Source organism: Rhinolophus hipposideros (genome assembly GCF_964194185.1).
Source record: "Rhinolophus hipposideros genome assembly, chromosome: 24".
Classification (NCBI taxonomy): Eukaryota; Metazoa; Chordata; class Mammalia; order Chiroptera; family Rhinolophidae; genus Rhinolophus; species Rhinolophus hipposideros.
The window spans coordinates 14,583,610-14,607,435 of NC_138070.1; the positions used below are offsets into that span (position 1 = coordinate 14,583,610).

The 23,826-nt window shown below is 51.7% G+C and overlaps 1 protein-coding gene across 4 annotated transcripts in view; it reads left to right on the forward strand.

The window, feature by feature from the left end:
* The window catches only part of CMKLR1 (chemerin chemokine-like receptor 1), a 46,438-nt gene extending 24,026 nt beyond the window's left edge, over window positions 1-22,412 (forward strand). For 3 of the 4 annotated variants that reach the window (XM_081037314.1, XM_081037313.1, XM_081037316.1), the window contains exons 3-4: window positions 18,096-18,232; window positions 18,817-22,406. In XM_081037314.1, coding sequence (XP_080893440.1) covers window positions 18,820-19,926 — 1,107 coding nt within the window. In that variant the 5' untranslated portion in view covers window positions 18,096-18,232; window positions 18,817-18,819 and the 3' untranslated portion in view covers window positions 19,927-22,406. Of the gene's footprint in view, window positions 1-18,095; window positions 18,233-18,816 lie in introns of all 4 variants that reach the window. The other variant, XM_081037315.1, reaches the window with a different exon arrangement.
* The last annotated feature ends 1,414 nt before the right edge of the window (window positions 22,413-23,826 follow it).

Below are 23,826 nucleotides of genomic sequence, written 5' to 3' on the forward strand. Positions count from 1 at the left end.
TGGGGTAAGGCTTGATCTTTGCCTTGGGAAAGGTGACAGCACAGTGACAGGGTTGAAGGGGAGGGCAGCCTGTCCCTTTTCCCCCAGCGCCTGGGAACAGGGTGGGATCTCACATTCCCGCCAACCTGGTTGCTGGCAGCAGCACCAGCCCTTTCGTCAGCTGCCTGGGCTGGAGCCAGAGAATTCCAAGGGGCCAGACCTGCCTGAATGCCCCAGGGCGCCTGTGGCTGGGGCTGCTGCCTAGGGGCAGAGGGTTGCGGGGGAGAGGCTAGGGCAGCTCCAGGCTCCAGGATCTCTCAGGGAGCCACCAGGCTAGGCAGGCCTCTGCAGCCGCCTACCTCCTCTGGAGCCCTGCCTGTGGCAACTGCCGTTCAGAGGTGGGTGAGTCGGGTCACTAAGGGCTCTCTGAGGTGGGGTTGTGGATGTGTGGGACACTGCAACCGTGCCAGCCCTGTGCACTGGTGGGGTCAGTGGGTGCCAGAGCATAGGGCTGTGTACCTACCGAGGTCCCTCCTGGGCAAGTCACAGAATGTCAAGGGCAATCACAGTGATTGAAGACGTGGGCCATGGTGTCAGAACAGCCCAAGTTCAAATGCCATCTCCGCCCCTTCCTAGCTGTGGGATCTTGGGTTAGTGGCTTTGCTTGTTTGTACCTCAGTTTTTACATCTACAAAATGGGAATGAAAACACCCACCTCAGAGGTTTTTTCTGAGTAGAGGGACTGGGTATGCTGTTGGCTCTTAGTAAGTGGGGGTCAATGTCATTACCCCCAGCTTCTGGGTTTCTGTTCCTCTCACCCCAGGGCTGCACCCCGGGACCCTGTGACAGCTGAGGGCTTCTGAGTCACCACAGAGAAGACTTGCTGGGGAAACGTAATGGAAGTCAGAGAGAGGGGAAGGGACGGAAGTCAGAGAGAGGGGAAGGGACGGAAGTCAGAGAGAGGGGAAGGGACGTTGCTTGAACGCTTTTCACACCCTTGTAGTGAAAGGGGCCATGACCGCATTGGGATGCTTTGCAAATGCTGTGATAGGACGAAGAAACGTTTTAATTGTTCATTCATTTATTATTTTAATTTTTTTCAATTACAGTTGATATTCAATGTTATATTAATTTCAGATGTACAGCATCGTGGTTAGACATTTATATAACTTACAGAGAAATTAAATCTAGTACCCCCTTGGCACCATACAGACTTATTACATACAGTATTATTGACTATATTCCCTATGTCTTACTTTACAGCCTCTGTTTTTATAACTGGCAATTTGTACTTCTTAATTCCTTCACCTTCTTCACCCTGCCCCCAATCCGCCTCCTGTCTGGCAACAAATAGAGGAGGGTTGTAAACAGCTGTGTGGATTGCAGCTGAGGTCCGCTCTGGATTCCCACAGGTCCAAGTTCAACTCCTGCTTCACCTGGTGCTGCCCGGTGATCTTGGTTAGATTTATTTCAGTGCCTCACTTTCAACACGTATGAAGTAGGGATAGTAATCATGTCCTCTTGGGCAGACCCGGGAGCAGGGGGGAACTTGGGGAACTTGTCAGGATATGGGGACATAAGGAAGCCCAAGAGCCCAGCCAGACACATGTCAGCGTGATCATTCTCTTTGCTCTCATCATTATCACTTTGCTGCCTGTTCTACCTGGATTAGTGCTGAGTGCACGGTGAGGCTGGGGGGAGCAGAGGGGACAAGAAAAGGACACCCAACAGAGGGACCTGCAGGAGCAAAGGCTCAGAGGCCTTGACCCACTGGGCTCCTGGAATACGGGGAGTGGGTTGATTTGGAAGGACTTGGGCTCTGAGGTCTACCCCTCAGTGGCCCCTCCCCGACCCCAGCCAGGAGCTTCCTGTGAGTCCTGCAGTCCTGTCCTGGGTCAGTGACCCCAGACTGCTGACCTCACCCCCCTGGCCCAGGGGAATAGAGACAAGTGTTCACACCCAGGGACCCTCCCTTCCTCTCTTTGCAGCTTATCTCCACTCAGTCTCCCGTCCTGTTCTGCCTTTTCCCCTTAACATCCCCTCCCTGAGCTCTGGAGCGTCAGTATCAGACACATGCACGCACATACACGCATATCCCACATACACACTTTTAGCCTTTTTTGCACTAACAGTGAGATGATAAGAGCCAGGATCTAGTCTAAGCGTTTTATGTATATCAAGTTATTTAATCCCAGAACAGTTCTATGTAAGAGGTACTACTATTTCCCCCACTTTACAGACAGGGAAACTGAGGCATACGGCCACTAAATGGTTCTCCCCAGATCCTACAGCTAGCTGGGATTAAACCCAGGCAGACTGGCTCCTGAGCTGGGTGCTCAGCTCCATTTAGCAAAGGCTTTGCACCCACCCAAACTCAGCTCAAATATCACCTCCTCCAAGAAGCTTCCCCGATTTCCCCAGCCTTTGCACAGGGCCAGGGCCACAAATTCAGCAGGAGACATGAATGACTAATGTGGAGACATTATTCACTTCCACAAAGAAATACACGCTCTCCCATGAAAGCTGAAAACGTGAATGACTTGGTTCATCTTTCTGTCACCAGCATGCTCTTATTTCCACAACAGAAAAGACCCTGGGCAAGTTCTGTGGTGAACTTGTTCCAGCTGACTCATTGCCCCAGGGTCAAGTGGATAATAAGAAGGGGTAGGACTGGGGAGAACCCCAAACAGTCTGTTATGTAGGTCCAGTAGAGCCAGTTTGCTGGAAGTCTGGCCTTCAGGTGAGCACTCAGAGTACTGACTATGTCATGATTTGTTTCTGTGTCTGCCTCCCTTATTTGGGGACAGAGACTTGGCCATCTAGCATCTAGCCAGGAGTGTGGCACTTAGAAGGTACCTACTAGCTGCTTTTTCAAGTGATGTTTGAATGCAGGAATCCACACTGTTTCCTGAACCTGCTAAACCTGTTCCTGCCTCAGGGCCTTTGCACTTGCAGTCCCCACTGCCTGGAGTTCTCTTCCATTGGATAGGCATGCCTCCCTCTCCCTTTATTATGGTATTTACTCAAAGGTTACCTTCTCTGAGCACTCTACCTAAAACAGCAGCCCCAATCTCTATGCCTCATTCCTCTTTATATTTTATTCGAAGCATATGCTACCACCTGCTGTTATATTTATTTTATGTTTCAGCATTTACATAGCGCTTCCAGTGAACCAGGTATGCTTAGAAACATTACCAATGTAAGCTCATTTAATCCTCGCAACAACCCTGTGAGGGAAGGGCTACTATCACGTCTTTTTAGATGAGAAAACTGAGGCACAGAGAGGTGTGGTGACTTGTCTAATGTCACACAGCTGGTGAATGGCAGAGCAGGGATTCAAACCCAGGCAGGGATTCAAACTTTGGCTCCAGAGGTGTTTGACTTCTTTATTATTTGTATTTTTATTTTTTTCCCAATCTGTTTGTTACCCTGTTCCTCTCTCTCGGGAACGCTAGCCCCGTCAGGGAAGTGATGTGTCCTTTTGTTCCCTGCTGTATCCCCAGGACCCAGACCTGGGCCTGGTTCATAATAGGTGTTTCATAAATATTTCTTGGAAGGATAAGAAAGATAGGAGGATCAGAGAATTAGAGGGAAGAATCCTTAGCCTTCTGAGCTTTCTGTTAGCCGAATGCCAAGGCCATCTTATTGGAAGTTGCTCAGCTTCCTGGAGGGTTTGAGTCAGCCAGTCTGAGAGGAGCCCCATCTCCCCCCCACCCCCCTCCTTTGCCCTCCAATAGGGCCTCTGTTTTCTGACCTCTCCCAGGCAAAGGTGCCAAACTGCCCTGCTGGAACCCTGGGCCCATGCTGAGCACACTTCCTCCTCTGACAGGGGCTATGGAGGAGAATGTTCCAGGCCAGAGGCAGGAAGTCTCCAGAACAAGATGGCCAGGAGTGAACGTGGCTCTTGGGCAGCCAGCAAGTGGCCTGGGTGGGGCTACCTTTGGTCAGATGTGCTCAAGGCCTCGGTGCTGCCCAGGGGATGAGCAGATGGAATGGGACAGGAAGGCTGGGAAGGGGACCTGCTATTGCAGACAGCTGGTGTCTCAATTTATCCAGCGTTCCCTGACATCAGACCCCGTTTCGAGCAGTTCCAGAGACGGCTGGTGGCCTGCCACGCCCTCCTTGAACCCTAATATCGTGGACCCCACTGAAGGAGCAGCGGGAGCACATTTCTCAGTTTCTCCTTTCTTATAATATTAATAATCACAACTGTGACTGGCACTAAGCGAAGCACTTCACCCGCCTTGTTTCACGGAATCCTCACGTTCCCGAACTAAAGGGGATTTGCTTGCCTGTTCGCATTATGGCCAAACAAGACACGAACAGGGGTTTGCAACAAAGAAAGTAAAGGTTTACTAGTCAAGGAAATGGCACCAAGCCTGGAGACACAGGCGAGCTAACTCTCAAAGACCTGACTCCCAGATGGCCTCTAGGGGCTATGTTATAGAGGGGACAAGTCATTAGTCGTGGACGCTGAGGGCGTTGGGGTCGTGGGCCCCACTGATTGGTCAGGGCTGAGCTGGAGGTAATTGATCATTGCATCGGGCCCTGATAGCAGTCTGGCGTCACTTTCCACCTTCATGGGTCTGGAGTTGAAACACAGCTGAGGTCCAGATGTTATCTTTAGTTTGATCGGATCTGTTTCTGTGGTCAACACACCTGTTCCTAAGACCGTTTGATGCTGACCACAATCTGATGTCCTAAGGGCTTCGTGACGAAGGGAGGGTCGTGTAATATGTACAAAGATGGGAGGATAAGGAAAGAAGAAGCGAGTCCTTATCAGACTGGACAAGGCCAGTGGGAATCAAGGAGAAAGGAAAGAGAACAGGTCATTTTAAAGAAGTGAAGGTTTTGCACGTTTACACTCACAACTTCCCAAGCACAGAAGAGGAGAGAGAGGGGAGGTAATCTGTGCAGTCACACAACGGAGAAATGGGAATAAGGGGAAAGTGGCATCGTCTGAGACCCTATAAACTGCTGGCTGTTTTGTTAAGTGCATTCCATCAGTCACTTTCCTTCATCTTCACAGTATGTTGGGCCATCTCTATGTCCCTGAAGGGACCATCTCCTTGTTAAGCTTTTATGCCCTGGCAGAGGTGGGACCCAGAGGTGGGACAATAGCTTGATTTCAATGGAGAGGCTTTAATCAAGCTGAAAAATGGCTTGCAGAGTCTCTCCCAGAGGATGTGGGGATGCCGGAAAGGGAGATGGGGCCGAGCTGAGGGTGGAGGACCAGTAGCCACAGCTTCCGCATCCAGCCAAGGCAGCATCTGGTCTGGGAGGAGGAGGCTGAGAAGAACTGCTAGCTGCAGACTGGTTCCCATCCCTCCTCTGCTTCCAGACACCCTCCAGGCTCATCTTTGAGCTTCGTTGGTTTCTGGAAATACAACCCGTTGCTTTGGTTTGGAATCTGCAAACTGGATTTAACCTGGCTTTCTTCCCAGCCTGGGACAGAAATGCTGCTGGTTCTTGCAAATACGTCATCATCTGATTTTTCTATACAAACATTTGTGGGGCACCTACTGTGTGCCAGGCACTGTGTCCACATCATTGTTTCATGACATGCTCACACTAATTCTAGGAGGAGGATAATAATGTCAGTCCCATTTTACAGAGGAGCACACTGTGGCTTGGAGAAGAGAGAGAATTTGTCTACAGTCATTGAACTGGGAAGGGGTTTTGAACTTGAACTCCCAAGTGTGGGCTCCTTCAGCCACTGGGTACCTTGGAGTTGGAGACAAGCCTGAGACAATCTTGTCACAGCAAGAACTCCAGATTCATGGGATTGTGGTAAGAAGGCTTGTAAATTAACCTTGACCTTCTAGCCCAGAGATCTTAGGTCTGTAAGGGGTCCCACGAGATTACTTCATCAAGACGTTTTGATTTTCTGAATGGAAGGTTTTATTATTGCCATTTCATAGGTAACTCAACTAGAGTTCAGAGAGATAAAGCAACTTTCCCAGAGTCACACAGTATGGCACTGAATCCTGTTGTTTTTATATTGACACAAGCCTGGGAATAGACAGACACTTGAGCCATTTAATTATGGTATTTTTTAAAGCTGGAAAAGGGTGAAACCATCAACTCCAACTACCTCTTTGTTTTACAGATGGGGAAACTGAGGCCCCCAAAGGGTCAGGGATTTATCTAAGAACATTTGCCAAGTAGAGTCTGCAAGATATAAAAGAAAGAGCACTAGATTCTTAATCTGGATTCAAATTCCACCTCTGCCTCTCAGTGGCCAGGTGCGCATAGGTTAAGATGTTTAACCTCGCTGGTCCTCAGCTTCTTCACCTCTAAAATGGGCATAATAATGGCCACCATTCCATGGGGTTTGTGTGAGTGATGTACACAAAGTGCTTCTCAGAATCCTGGCACACATAGTAGGTGCTCAATAAAATATGCTCTTTTGGTGGTTATTATTAATGTTAATTAACCCTGACATTCTAGAATTAAACCAGCATGGCCAACTGGGTCTCATATACTGGCCTGGGGCTCTGGTGTGAGTTTCAGGGCCCTGGTGAGTTTCTTATTAATCTGACAGCAACAGAGAGGAAGGGAAGGATGGAGGGAACAAAACCTAGGGGGTCGAAAACAAAGGTTCCAGATGCAGACGAGCCTGGTACTCAGCTTCCTTGCTCTTCTCTCCCACAGAAGGTGAGCGCCCTGCTGATTGGGACAGTTGCTTTGGCTGCCACTCCCAGTGTCTCAAGGGACCAGGAAGAGAACCCATGCTTTGGGGTAGTATCAGGTGTAGCCTGGCCCTCAGGGCTGAAGGTGGGCTGTGTTGGCCTGGATTTAGGGGGCAGGGGCTGGGACGGCGACTTCTCAGGGAGCACCCAGGAGGCCCTATGTTCAGGCTCCAAACCCAGGCTGAACGCAGGACACCCAGCGCACACCACGGGCTGGTCCTGGCTTAGGGAGATGGTTACCATCAGCGGCAGCCATCTCAGACCACATCCTGAGCAGCTCGCATGAACAGTGCCTGCTGCCTGCCAGACACGCTGTGGACACAGCTCGGGATTATTTGCGTGAGTGGACTCAAGGCTTACTTCAGGGGATTAAGCAAATGGGGCGCTGGGCCTTTCAGCCCAGTGGGATATATACGTGGGGGAGAAAATTTGTTTACAGGCTACCTCCAGGGGCGGGGGCAGTGTTTATGGGAAGAGGCATGGGCTGTCTGCGGGATGGCTTTGGATGAGAGCTGAGTGGCTTGGAGAACACGTAGTGTTTGTGCATTGGACCCATTGTGGGGAGCCGAGTGGCTTTCTGGCCTGGAAGGAGAGCTGTCCATCCAAACACTCTTGCTGGGGGCCTTTTGTGGCTGGGTCTGTAATCAAACAGGGGGTTGGCTTTGCAAGGGGGCGCTTGCAAGCAACCTGGGCCCTGGGTCAGGGCTGGAGCTTGTGACAAGCCTTGCCTCCGTCCTAGGGTAGGCAGAGACCAGATCTCTTGGGCCTTCGGGACTTGGGTAAGGAGTTGGTGTTATTCTAAGGACAAGAGGAGCAGCTGAGAACTTTTAAGCAGGAATCAATGCGATGTGGTTTGAATTTTAGAATGATCTGTCCAGCTACTCGGGGGAAAATGAAATCATACGTAGTTAAGGCAACACACTGTTTAGGGACCTTTCACAGTCATCCAGGAGAGCAGAAATGATGGACAGTTGTGTGAGCGATTTAGGAGACAGAATGACAAGATTGGATAGACATAGAGGTGAAGAAGGGGGAGACAGGAGAGTCTGGGTTCTCTGTCAGAGTCTCAGCAGGAAATGAATTACCTGCTCAAGTGGGGGTGATCGATGAGAGCTTAGGCAAGGGAAGACCTAGACAGAGGTGGACAGTATCAGGGAAGGTGCAGCCATGCAAGGCCTTGGATGCAAAGAGAACTTCCTGCCCTAGGCTGAAGGCTGGAGAAGGGCGCAATCACGGCCCTGCAGATTGCTGTGGCCACCTCGGGGAGACCCTGCAGAGAGGGTGCTGGGAGAATAAACACCTGAGCTTGCTCTCCTGCTGCCCTGTAACCCCCACTAGTGGGCCCTTCATTGATCAAACCCAACTAGAGAGCAGACGGCAAGGAGCCTATTGATGTCATTCCTACAGGTCAGCCTGAAGAACAGTCACAGGGAGTGGATTTGGGGACAGAGGACACCTGGGAGGAAGGCGTGGCCATCTAATAGGGGGAAGTCAGGCAGTGGAGTAGATATCTGAGGTCTCCTGCTCCTGTGTTCATATCAGCTGCTGGAGGTTTCTGGGGCTTCTGCCTCTAAGCAGGGGGGCTGTCCAAATTCAGGGGCCTAAGCTCCTGGCTTGGCCCACCCTGGCAGAGCCCTAAGCTCACACGTGGCCCCAGCCCAACCCACAGAAAATGGGACAGCCTGTTAGGCAGCCAGCGCCTCCGAGTCCCACTGCAGTGACTCGGTGTGAACTCCGGAGTGTGGGCGTGGGACCAGAAAGGAAATAATCTCCCGACACAACACTAATTCTGTCCTGGGCTGGCAGCCAGGCCTGCCGCTGGAACATCTGCTGGTGCTGTGGTTTCGAGGTTTCTGAGTCTCTCAGAGCTGAGAATCCAGGGACTGTAACCCCTGAAGTGTCTCCTAGAGCCATATATGGGGGCTGGGAGGCCCCTTCTCTCTGTCCTAAAGGGTGAAGAATTGGTGGATGGGACCAGCCAGGGAACCCTGGCAGCAGCCAAAGACATCAGCACCTACAGTCAGCAGCTGGGCCTGCCTGGGGGTGGCGAGGAGGCTTCTGGGGAGGGATATCTGAGGGGGAGAGGGGTGTCTGGAAGGCTCCATTTCGTTTCAGTGCTGACTGAGGCTGTGATCTTGGGTGAGCAGAAATAGCCAAGGTTTTGGGGTTGGACTCCTTGGGTCAAATCCTAAGCCCATGCTTTAACGCTGTGTGAGCCAGCGTTAGTCACTTCACCTCTCTGAGTGAGCCTTCATTTGCAAACCTGTGCAGTAAGGATACAGAGTGGTGAGGCATAAGATGTGCGAGGTGCCAGGTAGAGTTGTAGGCTCTGAGGCTACGCCACACAAAACAGCCCAGGGCCCTCGTCGCTGTGGCTTAGCGGGTTCACTTGCTCTCTCTGGACCTCACTTTCCCCAGCTACAAAACAGGATGCCCTCTGAGGGCCCCCGCAGCCCCTTAAAGCCTTTAAGAGGCCAAGAGGAGGAGGGTCATTAGGAGGGGATGGGGACGCCCAGCGGGGCTGTCAGCGTGGGCGGTGGGGGAGGTGGGAGATGGGGATGGCAGCCAGGCCAAACACTAGGGAAGATCTTCCAGTTCCCCTGCCGGGCTCCCACGCCCATGGGTCTGATAAGGCCCCTGCACTGGGCCTGCGGCCTGTGGCCTGGAGAAGCTTAGCTGCAATCTGCAACAGGAGAGCACGGGGTTAGGAGAGCCAGTCCGTGGCTGCTGGCAGTTTGGGCGGGCTAGCCATCCAGGTGAGTGATATGGGTGGGTAAGGGGGTGCTGAGCCTCTCAGAGGGGAGGCTGGGGGGACAGAGAGGAGACAGGGAGACTCCATGGAGAAGAGAAAGGCAGAGAGTCAGGCACGCAGAGACATACAGAGAGGCAGAGAGCATGAAATAAGAGACAGAGAGAGAGACAAGGACAGACAGACATGGACAGACAGACAGACAGACATAGACAGAACAGGATGGAGTCCTTTGCAGATTCAGGGCACCCATTTGGCCAATTGGCCTGGGCAGTGACGTGGAGAGGAAGCAGAAGGCACATCTCTGCTGTCCAGATACCTCTCAGTTCTGCTGTCCACTGAGCCGGTGGGGACAGGAGCTGGCAGGTGGCAGCTAGAGAAGGTGGGGCCCTGGATTCATAAGGACCCAGGTTCAAATCCCTGCACTGCCTCTAACCAGGCAAATGACTGTCCTCCACCTGCACCCAGGCCTCAGATGTGCCCTTAGTAAATCAGGACTGATGACAGCGACCTTGCAGGGTTAGGGGGAGAAAGGACGCATTCAAGGCACCCCAGCCTCCCCTGCAGGGCCCAGGATGGATGGATGAATGAATGAGCCCTGCCCACAAAAGGCGTTTCCCGCAGCACCTGGGATCATGGCGCATTCCCACTTGGGCTGCTCACTAGAGGCAGAGAGGCTTTGGGGAAAAGCCCAGTGAACTTGAAGCCTTGTCTTGTCCTGTCTGTAAAATGCACACCCAGAACCCTGCCCCATTGATCTCATGGGGGCTTCTGGGAGGTTCCCCTGCAGCAAAAACCAGAGCATTCTGGAGTGTTCTGAGAAGGTGAGGCACCGGACAAGGAAAGAGAGTAGGTTTGGCAGTTCAGCAGGCTCTGAGCTTCCTCCTCTGTCCACATTGACTAATTAGACCTACCTTGCTTACCTGATCTACCTGTGTGACCTTGGGCACCTTACTGACCCTCTCTGGGCCTCCGTGTCCTCATCTGTAATGGTGCTTAGAACTGTACCTGGAATGCAGTCAGGGCTATCTAGATACATGATTGTTTAACAAAACTTAAGCAAAGAACGTCTGCCTGAGATTTTTGCCCTCTGCGGCAGGAAGAACCAGATGTGACTTTGACTCCCAGCCCCTGTCCCAGCAAGGGTGTGCGGTGGTGGTGTGGGCAGGGCAGGGCCATCTGCCACAGTGTCGTCTGCCTGGTGACCGTCTGGTCCCTGGAGGGGACTGGGCTTGCCGAACAGGTACCAGCGCCTTGACTGCTGCATAGCCACCCTCCAACTGGGCTGATGCTGTGACTTCCATTGCTTCTAAGTTCATTCCCTACCTGACAGAGGAGGCTAGTGGCCCTCTGAAAACGTGCAGCGCAAGGCCAAAGCTGCTTGTTTGGCCCTTCACCTGCGCAGTGTGTCTTCCTCAGGGAGTCAGTGATCCAGACACTTCCCAAGCATAAACCCCAGGCAGGGGTTTAAGGTGTCTGTTTGTTTGCTTTGGATTTTTCTGGACCTGGGGAGAGGAGGGAGGGCTGACATAATGACACCCCTCCATCCATCTTCATCATCATCACTGGCCTTTGGAAGCCCTCGCACTTGTCCTAGTTTCTCTCTTCACTGCATTCATTTCCTTTTAGCCCTGTTTGCTACTCCTTCCTCCTCCCTTTTCCGTTTGCAGAGAACCACCCTAATTTATTCAGTGTGTATCTTGTGATTTGGCTGTGTTCTTGCAAACAGTGCGTTACTGTTTTATGCTTGTTGCTGCCTTTGCATGCATGTTTTCGATGTCCTCAAGTGCTGTTAGGGTAAGAGGTATCAAGGTGTTTTGTGTTTGCTTGCTGTGTGTGCTCTGGATAATCTGTGGCTTCTACCAATTGCCGAGCAGTCACCCATCCCCTCTCTTCCAACCACAGGCAGACGAGCTGCCTGAGCACAGTCTCCCTGAGGGCTCTTCTGACAGCCTCATTGTGGGAGGATAGCACACCCCCAGGAGGGGGGGGGCGGAGGGGGTATAAATACTCAGCCTCCTGGAGGGTGAACTCCATTGTTTCCTGAGTCACCAGCCTGGGCCAAGGCCACGCTTCTGTGCCCTTGCCTAGCCTCCTCCCCTTCCCAATCTTACTTTTCCACTCCCTTACCGATTTTTCCTGAAACACTTCCTTCATAAATCACTTTTGCAGGAATCCTCATGTGAGGCTTGCTTCTGCAGGACCGGAGCTAAGGCGTGCCCGTGCAGACACAGCTCATGGGCATTCTTCTCCATAGGCCCTTGGGGGATTGGGAGGGGTTCCCGGGTCCCCTCAGACTGGTATGCAAGCCTGTGCCTCACCTCCCCAACCCGGGGGGAATCCATGCCAGCTTCCTAGCTTCCTACTCCTTGCCACAGTCTGGTAGGCACAAAGTATTATCTGGTTGTGGTTTTTTTTTGTTGTTTTTTAAAGATTTTATTGGGTAAGGGGAATTGAGGAACAGGACTTTATTGGAGAACAGTGTGTACTTCCAGGACTTTTTCCAAGTCTAGTTGTTGTCCTTTCAGTCTTAGTTATGGAGGGTGCAGCTCAGCTCCAGGTCCAGTTGCCATTGTTACTTGCTGGGGATGCAACCCACCATCCCTTGCGGGAGTTGAACCGGCAACCTTGTAATTGAGAGCCCACTGGCCCATGTGGAAATGGAACCGGCAGCCTTCGGAGTTAGGAGCACGGAGCTCTAACCGCCTGAGCCACTGGGCCGGCCCATGTTCTGGTTCTCATTTGCACGTCTTTGAGGATAAATTTGTTATATGCCTGGATTTGGGGGTTTCCCTCCTGTAAATTACCTCTTCATAGCATCTGCTCATTTTTCTGTTGGGGTTGCTCTCTTTTTGGATTTGTAGGAAAGAGTTATTTGTACAGCCTAGATAGCAATTCCTTGTCAGGCTTAGAGCTTGTAAACTTATGCTGAAGGCAGGTGTGTGTGTGTGTGTGTGTGTGTGTGTGTGTGTGTGTGTGTAGCCCACTGGAAGGACAGGGCCTGGTCCCCAGCATGGTGGGGCCTTGGGGCAGAGAGCTGGGGGTTGAAACCCCCACGCACAGTCAGTGACGTGGAGGCGCTCCAGATAGGAATGTTAATTTATAACAACAATGACAATGACATAGCTGTTATGGGTTGAATTGTGTGTGCCTCCCCCACGGGACCCCCCCCACCCCCCGCAAATTCATATGTTGACATCCCAACCTCCAGTATTTCAGAATGTATGGAGATACGGCCTATAAAGAGGTGATTAGGGTATAATGACGTCACTAGGGTGGGTCCAAATCCAATCCGACTGGTGTCCTTATAAGAGATTAGGACACAAACACAAACGGAGGGACGACCAGGTGAGGACATAGGGAGAAGGTGGCCATCTACCAGCCAAGGAGGGAGGCCTTAGGAGAAACCCACCTTTCCGACTCCTTGATCTCAGACTTCCAGTCTTCAGAACTGTGAGAAAATAGGTCTGTTGTTTATGTAGCCCAGTCTGTGGCACTGGGTTCGAGCTGCCCGAGCTGACTGATACAGCAGGCTGGGTTTCCAAAGCCTTGGAGAGAAGGATACCACCCCCTCTTGCAGGGCTGTTTGGGGACAGTCTGTGACCACATTTCTAATGGACTCGGCACCTGCCACATAGTAAGTGCCCAATAAATTACGATGCCAGTAATAGTAATACACGTAGTTATTAAGCACTTGCTGTGTGCCAGATCTAAGCTGGGGGTTGGTGAAGAGCGAGTGTCATCCCTTCTGTGGGGGGATGGGGGAGGTGGCCTGGGGGGCGGGTAGGACATGGTCAGCATCACAGGGAGAGCCCTGGGGAATTGGACAGAGTGGAGATGAAGGAGGCAAGAAGGGTCAGAAACGGGTGCTAATAGAAAACTCTGGTAAACACTCATTATAGACAGAGCCACCACTACCAACAACGACGACGAAAACAAAAACAGTAGTGGCCATAAGGTCCACAGTGTTGCAAAATGCTTCACAGAGCTTACTTTACCTTCCTGTGCCTTGGTGTTCCCATCTGAAAATGGGTATAATCATTTCTTAACCCCGGAGGGCTGTCACGAGGACTGGGCGAGACCTGTGAGTAAAATACGTGGCCTATTGTCCAGCACACAGGAAGTGCTTAATTATCAATGGTGAGCTTTCCATGTGCCAGGCAGTCAGCACCCAAGCATTTAACCAACACCCTTTATTCAAGCCTCACAAGAGACCCGGGAGCTTGGTCCTCGGATTAGCCCCATGCATTAGCCCCTTGCATTGAAACTGAGTTTCGAGATGGCTAAGCAAGAGGCCTTAGTCTGTTCTGGCTGCTGTAATAGAATACCATAGACTGGGTGGCTTAACAGCAAGCATTTACTTCTCACAGTTCTGGAGGCTGAGACGCCAGGATCAAGCTGCTGGCAGATTTGGTGTCTGGTGAGAACCTGCTTCCTGGTTCCTAGACTGTGTCCTCACATGGTGGAAGAGAGGAGAGCTTTCTGGAGTCCCTTTTATACGGGCACTAATCCCATTCATGAGGGCTCTACCCATATAAGCTAAGCACCTCTCAAAGTCCCCACCTCCTAATAGCATCACATTGGAGGTTAGGCTTCAATACATGAATTTTTGGGGGGACACAAAGATGTCAAGGTTACACAGCATGTAGGTTGTGGAGCCAAGAGTCCAACCCTGGTGGGTGTAAGGCCATATTCTGGGCCCTTAAAATCCCTTTGTTTTATTGGGCTTTGTTTTTTCCATGACATCATTACTGTCATTGTTATTATTTCTAATTTCCAGAGCAACCCGGTGAACTAGAAAAAGCATGAATTCATCCATCCATTTGTTCTTTCAATCATTTGTTCGTTCGTTCGTTCATTCATTCATTCATTCATTCATTCATTCATTCATTTATTTGTCAAACAATATTCCAGGTAATGTGCCAGAATTATGAAGACACTGTTATGGGGGATAATTGGGTGATAGGTAAATAGGACTTCTCAATACTATTTTTGCAATTTCTTATTATTGAACTGGGCAGATAGGATCTAGAAACCATTTATCTCCCAGTCCCAACTCCAAAAGCTCATTTATTGCCTTAGCTCATCCTCCCAGCTGCCCTGAAAAGTAGGTAGGGCAGGTACTATTATACCCATTTTGCAGATTACACAACCGAGGTTCAGAGAGTAGAAGCTACTTGCCCAGATGTCGCAGCAGGTCTCCTGCCTTCTCTACCACCTTCTCCCTGACATTTTCTCCTGGCGACCTATGGGAACTGTCCCAAGGAAAGGACAGCCAGGACTGGCCTCAGGAGTCTGTCCCAGGGGCTTCAGAGCAGACCAGCTCTAGGCCCTGTTTCCAAATGGGGTGTGAGTTCAGGGTCACAGGAAGAATCTGGTAGCCGATCCAGGACAGCTCATCTGCCCCCTGGGCTCCCTGAGGAACTGAGGGCAGGAAGGGGGACAGGCTGGCCACAGGCTCTCATGCCTGCCTGGGCTGTGATGGACAAAGTCATCTTTGGCAATGACCCCCATGTGTGCCTCAGACCTCAGCCAGATTGTCCTGAAAATGGGACAAGAGATTCCTTGAGGGGACTAGGCAAAGGAAATCAATGAGGAAGTGTTCCTGGAGGGTGGACCCTGGGGGGTCAGGCAGGGTATGAATAGACATGGAAAGCAAGGTGGGGAAGAGCAGAGCTTGGAGTCAGAGCAACCTGGATGTGCATTGGCCACTAGCTGACTGTGACATTGGCCTCACTTTTCCACCTTTACATTGGGACTAACAAAAGTACCACTCCCGGGCAATAGTGGGAATGTGCGAACTAATGCAATTAAAGCGTTTGGTGTAGTATTTGGGCTTTGTGTACACCCATCAGTCATTATCACGAGGAACTAAAACCAGTATAAAGTATAATTAGATGTACACATAAAGGCTAACCAAAACCAATGCAGAAACCTGCAGACCAACAGGACTCACGGGGTTGCTGCCTTTTACCTACAAATGTGACTCTGAGCTTCCTTGTGGCCACATCAAAAAAGGAAAATGTGATCAATTGTAGAGTTTGGGTTATTGAGAATGAGGAAGCAGCCCAGTTTCTCAGGGGAAACAGTGCTGTTTCTTCCCTTACAGAGGTGCAGAGAAGGTAACTCGCTTGCTCAAGGTCACAGGAAGTTCATGCACAAGGAGGATTTGGATGCTGACAGCCTGGCTAGGTCACAGAATCTGTGTCCTTGACCAACCACTCCAGTACTTCCTGCTCTGGGGGCAGAAACAGGCTCAGGATAAGAGGAATGTGTGTGGGGACGGAGTGGAGGCTGAATGCAAACCTGTGACTGAGGCCCCCGTCCAGGAAGAGCTGAGGGGCTTGGTGGGGGGAAGACACATACTAACTGGGGATACTGACTCACTCAGTTCTCAGGATGAGGGGTGAGGGGTGAACGGGTAGAAATGCCCAGAGGATGTCAGAGCCACCCTGTGAGCGCCCAGTCTGGCCGCCATTCAAAGATGAAAAGATGTGGCCTCTGACCCCAAGCTACTTCCTGTACAGCAGGAGAGCCAGACATGACGTTCTCTGTGTCTTTGGCACATTTCTGCAGACACTGTGGTGCAAAGTGCTGGGCCTGAGTCCCCACTCCTTTCCACCCTCCTCCTGCGGCTCAGACATCCCCATACTGCCATCAAGGGGGAGCTCTGGGGGGGCGTAGGGAGATAGCCTGGAATGCCCTCCTTCCATCTTCTTAACTCATAGTTGTCCTGGAAAACTCAGCTAGGAGGTTAAAACTTTAGCATCACGGGACTCTAGTGGGAATCCGCCTGCCCCGGGAAGGCTCGAACTTCCTGACCTGGCTCCCACCGCAGCACTTCCTCTGCCTTGTGCCTTGCTACTAACTGAGCTTCGTGGAGTCCCCTTCCTTCGTCTTTTCCCTTCTTCCTGCCTGGAACTTGAATGTGATGGCTGCAGGAAAGCCATTTCCTTGTCCCTGGGGCCTGCACAGGGAATGAGGACACGGTCATCCCTTCCTCAAGGATATACTCAGTGACTGTCATCAGATCATGATTTCAGGGCACCAGGGTGATGGTAAGAGCCCAGGTTCTGCAGACCTGGTTCTGCACCTCTGCCTAGATGCCTGGGATCCAGGCATCCTGGATCCCGGATCTCAGCTCTGCCACCTCCTGCCTGGATGCCTGGAACAAGGGTCTTCAGCCCTGTGGGTGCCACTCATGGGCTAAAGTGGGGCCACCTGTATTACAGGCTCAGCAGTCCCTGGCATTCATCATTATCATGAACACCAGTCACATTTCCCCAATTAAGAGGGGCCAGCTGCAGTGTCCCTGTCGTCTCTCCAAATTCCAGTGTCCCATGAAGCTCTGGGGACCCCTCATTGGTCACCTCTGGAATATCCTCCCAGCAGAGTGGAACAACACCCGAGCTCAAATTCTGAGTCATCGGAGCCCAGAGTTCTCAAAGGAATTTCCCAAGTGGCTCTTACTTAATAAAAGCAAAAGATGACTTTTATGCAATAAAATATTAAACGCAAACCCACTAAGGACCAGCAATGAATTTAGGCGGAGGAAGGGTGGAGGTACTGATCAAGAAGCATTGATTGGCAGTCTCGCCAGGCTGAGAGGTCTGGTTTGGAGCCCATTTGTCAAGATGAGGAGAGCTTGGGTGGTGGCATATGCATGGACTCTGGGGTGTCAGAGCCCTGGGTTCAAACTCCAGCTTGGTTGCGCAGCAGCTGTTACCTCTGGGCCATAATGTAATCACTAATGTTTACTGAAGGTTTACTGTGTGCCAGCACTAAGCCAAATGCACCATGTTCCTGATGCCAGTGGTTCTTACCTCCATTCTGTGAAGTGACTGTTCCCATTTTACTGATGAGAAAAACTGAGGTTCAGGGGGGGAAAAGTCACGTGTTCCAAGCCACACGGCTGGTAAATGGCCAAGGTTGGGCGTGAACCATGCATACGACCACTGCCTCCAAGACCTCCCAAGCTTTCAAACTCCCCAGAATCTCAGTTTGTTCTCCTATCAATTGGGAAAATACCCAACTGTTTTTCCCAATTGGGAAGGACCCGTTACGTTCTTAGGAGGTACTCAGTGAATCTATTTGTGTCTATCTCCTCACCAGACTGCTGTGACAGCAGGGTCTGTGTCTCATTCATGGTACATGCAGGGCCCAGAGAATGAATGCCCAGTGAGAACGACGCTTCTCTCTCAGTTTCCACAGCTTCAAAAAAGGACTAATAACGTGGTCTGGAAGAGCCCCTGGGAAGATGAAATGAGATGAAAAAGGTGTTACAGTTCTTGGCACATAATGGGTGCTCTGGCTAGCACCTCTTCTGTCTTCTGGGTGCCCAACATAGCCTGGAATGGTGTTTTCTGGGTCCTGCCCTAGCACTGTTTGCTTCGATCCATCCATACTCTCCCCTGCACCCACCCCTGACTCAGGCTGTCATTTATGGATGTGCTATGGTTTGGGATAAAGGGTCAAGCAGTTGATATGGGTGTAAGGGGCTCCACCACTTCCGAGCTGAGTGACCTTGGGTATGTCACTGAACCTCTGCAGCCCTCTGCTGCTTCTTCTGTAAATTGGAAGTAATGACAATAGATCCTCTCTGTGGTTCCTGGTCCACCCAGAGCTCTGGCCTTTAGACCAGGATTCAACTGCTGCCTCCTTGTTCTTCCCTGCAGGTGTTTCCAGCTGTGCACAGGAACTGATTGGCTGAGGACCCATGCTGGAGAGCTTCGGACACCATAACAGTGAATGGGGAGGGACTCTTGTGGTCTGAACTATTTCCAAAAGGCACCAGCGGGGGACCACTGACAAGGTGAGAGCACCAGAGAATGCCAACATAACTGTCCCCTGGGATTGGGAAACATGGCTGGAACCAAGCTCGTGGTGCTATGCTCCTCTTCTTCATTGCACTTAGCATCGTAGAGATTTTTCCATGATTAAGGAACTTTTTAATGAATGTTTGTCTCCCCCACCAGACTGTAAGGGGAAGGGGAGGGTCCCAGAGTAGCAGCAGAGCATGGTTGTCCAAAGGATAGACTCTGAACCTGGGGCTTGATTCCCAGCTGTATGACCTTGGGCAAGTAACTTAAGCTTTCTGTGCCTCAGTTTTCTCATTTGAAAAATGGGTTCGTAACCTCCCTACCTCACTGAGTTGTTGGGAGGACAAAGAGATTTTATATATATCAAACCTTTAGAATAGCACCTGGTACGTAGGAGGTGCCGGAGAGGTGTTCATTAAATAAATAAAAACAGCAAAACAGGAAGTAGTTAAAGCACCAAACCGGCCTTGCTCAGAACCGGGGAGAGCCATGTCGGTCTTGCTGGTGTTGGTCATCCTCTTAACGCTTAACACTTGCGTTCAAGGTTCCTGTAATGACCCCTGTGTCCTCGTTGCAGAGAATGGGGGACGAGGATTACAACGCGTCCTACGATGACTACCCTGACGAGGTCAGCACCATCATGGTTTTGGAGGAGCTTTCCCCCCCTGAAAGCAGAGCGGTCAGGATCTTCCTGGTGGCGATCTACAGCGTCGTCTGCTTCCTCGGGATCCTGGGCAACGGCTTAGTCATCTTCATGGCCACCTTCAAGATGAAGAAGACGGTGAACACCGTCTGGTTCCTCAACCTGGCCGTGGCAGACTTCCTGTTCAACGTCTTCCTCCCAATCCACATTGCCTACACCGCCATGGACTACCACTGGGTTTTTGGGACGGCCATGTGCAAGATCAGCAGCTTCCTGCTCATGCACAACTTGTACACCAGCGTCTTCCTGCTGACCGTCATCAGCTTCGACCGCTGCGTCTCCGTGATGCTCCCCGTCTGGTCCCAGAACCACCGCAACGTGCGTCTGGCCTACGGGGCCTGTGTGGTTATCTGGCTCCTGGCTTTCTTCCTGAGTTCCCCATCCCTCGTGTTCCGGGACACAGCGCATGTGCACGGGAAGATATCCTGCTTCAACAACTTCAGCCTGTCGGCGGCCAACGCTTTCCCGTCGTCCTCTTCCTCCCGACTGGACGCGGTGGCGTTTGGCCGGCACATGGTGGTGACCGTCACCCGTTTCCTCTGCGGCTTCCTGATCCCGGTCCTGATCATCACCGCCTGCTATTTCACCATCGTCTGCAAGCTGCGACGCAACCGCCTGGCCAAGACCAAGAAGCCCTTCAAGATCATCATGACCATCATCGTCACCTTCTTTTTCTGCTGGTGCCCCTACCACACGCTCTACCTCCTGGAGCTCCACCACACCGCCATGCCTGGGTCCGTCTTCAGCTTGGGTTTGCCCCTGGCCACGGCCATCGCCACTGCCAACAGCTGCATGAACCCCATTCTGTACGTCTTCATGGGTCAGGACTTCAAGAAGTTCAAGGTGGCCTTCTTCTCCCGCCTGGTCAATGCTCTGAGTGAGGACACGGGCCACTCCCCCTACCCCAGCCACAGGAGCTTTACCAAGATGTCGTCGCTCAATGAGAGGTCCTCGGTGAATGGGAGGGAGACCAGCATGCTCTGATCCTCACCTGGGAGACCCCAATGGACACTCCCAACCTTGGAGTCCAAAGCTCTGCCTTCTCAAGACTATGGCAGGGACCTCTTCAGTACCCACCAATGCCCGCCATGTGTTGTACGGGGGTTAACATTGTTTGCAGCGGGGCCTCCAGGGCTCAGGACCCCTTTCTTCCAGTGGCATGGTGGACAGGGTGTGCTGTGTGGTTCACAGCTTTGGACCAGCATCCTTGCTTTTGGGGAGACCAGTCTTGACTGACACAAAGTGAAAAAAAGGGAGAATTCTCAAAACACTGCCATGAACTGCGATCAGCATTAAGAGCGAGATTACGCGCTCTGCTGTGTGCTCCCCAGGAATGACACCAACGCTTGACAGGGTCCGTTCCTAGTGTGAGCAGAGGCGCTTGGAGCAAACCCAGCATGGTGCACATCACACCTCACCCCACGTACCTGTTCAATAGCCAGCCAGAAACCCCGCCACTCAAGCCCTTCCTCTGGGTTAGGGCGTGTGTAAATACACAGGTTACCTGGGAGGGGAAGATGACGGATGAGCCTGTGAACTCCCAGGACCATGAATTTGGCTTTCAGATCAGTTGAGAAGACGGGGAACAGGTCCTGAGGGGCCATGTGGGCTCTTTGTGAGGGCAAGACAAGTGGGGTGCAGTGAGGAATTGGGGCCCTTCAAAGGGTGTGGCAAGAGGCAGCTCACCCTAGAACTGAGCGTGACGGTGCTTTGGGCTGTAGCTATTTTGAGCGTGGAGGTGGTGTCTGTCCTTTTCCCCAAGCCCTGTTCTCACTTTGCATTTGTCCCCGGGGGGCTGGGCTGAGGGGCCAGCTTCACCAGCACCCCCCACCCCATCCCAGGGGTTCCTCCCTCCTTCCCTTCCCTGGCTCTGGCTGAAGGTGCTCAGAGTAAAACACTCCGGGACAAGAGGTGAGTAAGGAGCGCTTCTCCTTCACCTCAACTTCCTAAAGACTTGCTGGAGACTAATCCAAAATCAGCTTCCAGAAGCAACTTGGGAGTGTCTCGAGGGCTGATAAGCGTGTCCAAGGGCTCAGACACCGAACTCCAAATGGAGTCTGGAGCCTGACTTCTGGAACTGTGCTCCTGAGATGCAGGCCATGGGGTGCCAGAGGCACAGAGCTCGTCCTGTGTGCAGCCATGTTGCTTTTTCTCCTCTCGTAGGACAGCTTCCTGTGCTACGGAGTGTTATTTCCCCATTTACAAATGACAAAGACCAGGCTCAGAGGAGACAAGTAACTGGCCCGAGGGCACACAGCTAGTCAGAGGCTCTGTCTGGCCCTATGGAAAATGTATCTATTAAGAATATTCTAGACTATAATGATAGCCTACATTTATTTAGCACTTCCTATGATAAGCACTTTACATGTATCTCATTTATTCCTCACAGCTGCCCTGAGTTAGGTACAATTACGTATTACTTCCCTTTCACATATAAGGTAACAGAGGCTCAGAGAGGTTAAGTAAGTTGCCAGAGGGCGCCCAGCTGGTCTCTGCCAGAGCCTGGATTTGAACCTAGGCCTGTCTGGCTCAGATAAGGCTGTGGAATCTTACGGTTCTGAGAAGGGCTTGGGTTTTGGACCATGAAAATACATTCCTCATCCGATGAATGTAAACATCCGAGTGGCCTTGAAGCCAGCTTTGCAAATAGTTTTCAAAAATGACCCAACATGGCAAAGAAAATGCAGTTGGCCTCCAGCTCCCTTGACACCCGTCCACACACGCCCACCCGCTCCTGCACCCCTGAGATCTCAGGGAAGGCAGTGGAGAGAGAGGCCTGGCAGGAAGTAGCCCTTGTGGGCCAAAGGCCCTTTGGCCTCTGAGGGGCCGCATTCTGTTCTCTTCCAAGCCCCTTCATCATGAAGCCAATTCTCCAAGATGCCGTGAACAGATGTAATGTCTCCATAGGCGCTGGGCAAGCTCCTGAGGCCACGGGCTGTTTGGAATCACACCTCGTTAAGAGACAAACTGTTCTTTCATGGTTGGGTTGTTGTGTTTATGATGAGCCAATTCTGAATTGATCCCAAGCTGGGGCTTCCAACTGCTTTAAGCAATCTGTACTAGCACAGTTTGAGAACAACAAGGGGGCTTTAACTATCACCCAGGGCCCCACCCTCCAGCACCTTCTTCTTCAACTTCACAGGTGAAGCAACTAAAGTACAAGGCAGCATGGGACATGTTCTAGGTCCCAGAGACAGTCGTCTGCCACTCGGGCCTCTGACCCCCCCAGGACGGGGCTGCTTCCTGGGCCCCACACCTCAGGTCTCCCGGATGCACAGTGGCCAGGCTGGGGGAGCCAGGAAATCATTTTGTTGTTGGAAAAGCTGATGAACAGGAGCAAAATTCAAACCAGCTGTCTTCCTCCTTCGGGTTAGACCTCCTTTTTCTGGCCGCTCCACCGGTCTTCCTGTTCTAACTGTAGTTTCCCATCAAATGCTTAAATGCAAACATGACATCCCCTTCACTCTCGTCCCTACCGCTTCTTTTGAGCATCGCCACCGGTCACACACAATGTCCCTGTGGTTCCCAAGGTGTGGTCACCTGCATTACTCTACAGACAAGCTCACGTGGTGCCCGAGAGCCCTCCCTTGGTGGCTGGGACTCAGCATAGGGGCGCAGTGCTGCCTCCTGCGTGGGGTGGGTGGGGTGGGTGGGGTGGGTGGGGTGGGTGGGGTGGGTGGGCCCAGGGAGTGCTGGGAAACAGGCAGAGGGGCTAGAAGAGAAGGTGGTATTTGAGGTCGGGAGAGGGAAGGGTAAGGGAAGCACAAAAGAAAGGAGAGTGACAATGAAGGAATCTGGCATTTATTAAGCTTCTTCCATGTATAGGCACAAAATGTCATGAAACCCTCAGAATAGTTCTGAGAAGAGGACCAGCAGATACATATGGGGGATGCAGAAAGGGAGGGTTGGATTGCGGACCTCACTTATTCAGGGTCACACAGCTAGTAAATGATGGAGCTGGCCTTTCAACCAGGTTTGCTGCCTGAGCTCCCAGCTTCTTCAGCCCTTGAGAGGAAGGAGAGAGACAGGAGGATTGAAGAGGGGGACAAAGGGGAAGGTGGGGGGGAACTTAGGGGCCAGGATGGGTGGGAGAAGAGAGAATCCAATAGTGAGAGCTATGAGGGCCCTTTAAATCATCTCACCCAGGCCTTTCCCATTATACAGATGAGGGAGCTGAGGTTTTGGGAGCTGCCCTTTGAGAAATCTGCTAAAGGAAGTGGTACTTGGCTTGGATGGAAGTCATCAGTGATTCATTCCCCAACTCCTACCGCTGGCCTCCCTCTCCCGTTCCTCCCTAACATGCTATGCTCTGGCTGAAGCCGGAGCACCCTGGGCCTGTGGTTGCCAAACCCCAGATTTGGATAATTGCTGCTGGGCGTGGTATTCAGAACTACCAAGAAGCCATGAAATAATTCAATAGAGGGCTTGCTTGCTTCCTCCCTTTGAGGACTAAGTTTCTCTGGAAGGAAGAGACTGAAGCAAGAGTGGGGCTCCGTGCAGCAGATTCCTGCCACAAACACCCCCTTGCCTTCCCTGTCCACCTCACAGAATAGCAGTCGAGGCTCAGAGAGGCCAAGTGACCTGTCCAAAGTCACACAGCTATGTGGTGACCCTGTAGGAGAAACCCTGAAATTCCCAACTTACCATTCCCTAAATCTTGGACTTCAAGAAGTATGCATCTTGAAAAAAACTTCCCTCCACTCATTTAGTTTCCCTAGCAACCAAGGATATGTGACAGGTAGTGACTTACCCAAGATAACATAACAAGCCATGGCAGATAGGAGACTGAACTCCTGGATGCCTTACTGCCCAGTCTGCTCTTTGGCATCACGTCAGGCCATCCAAGGACAGACGCTCCCATCTACACATTCATCCACCCACCCA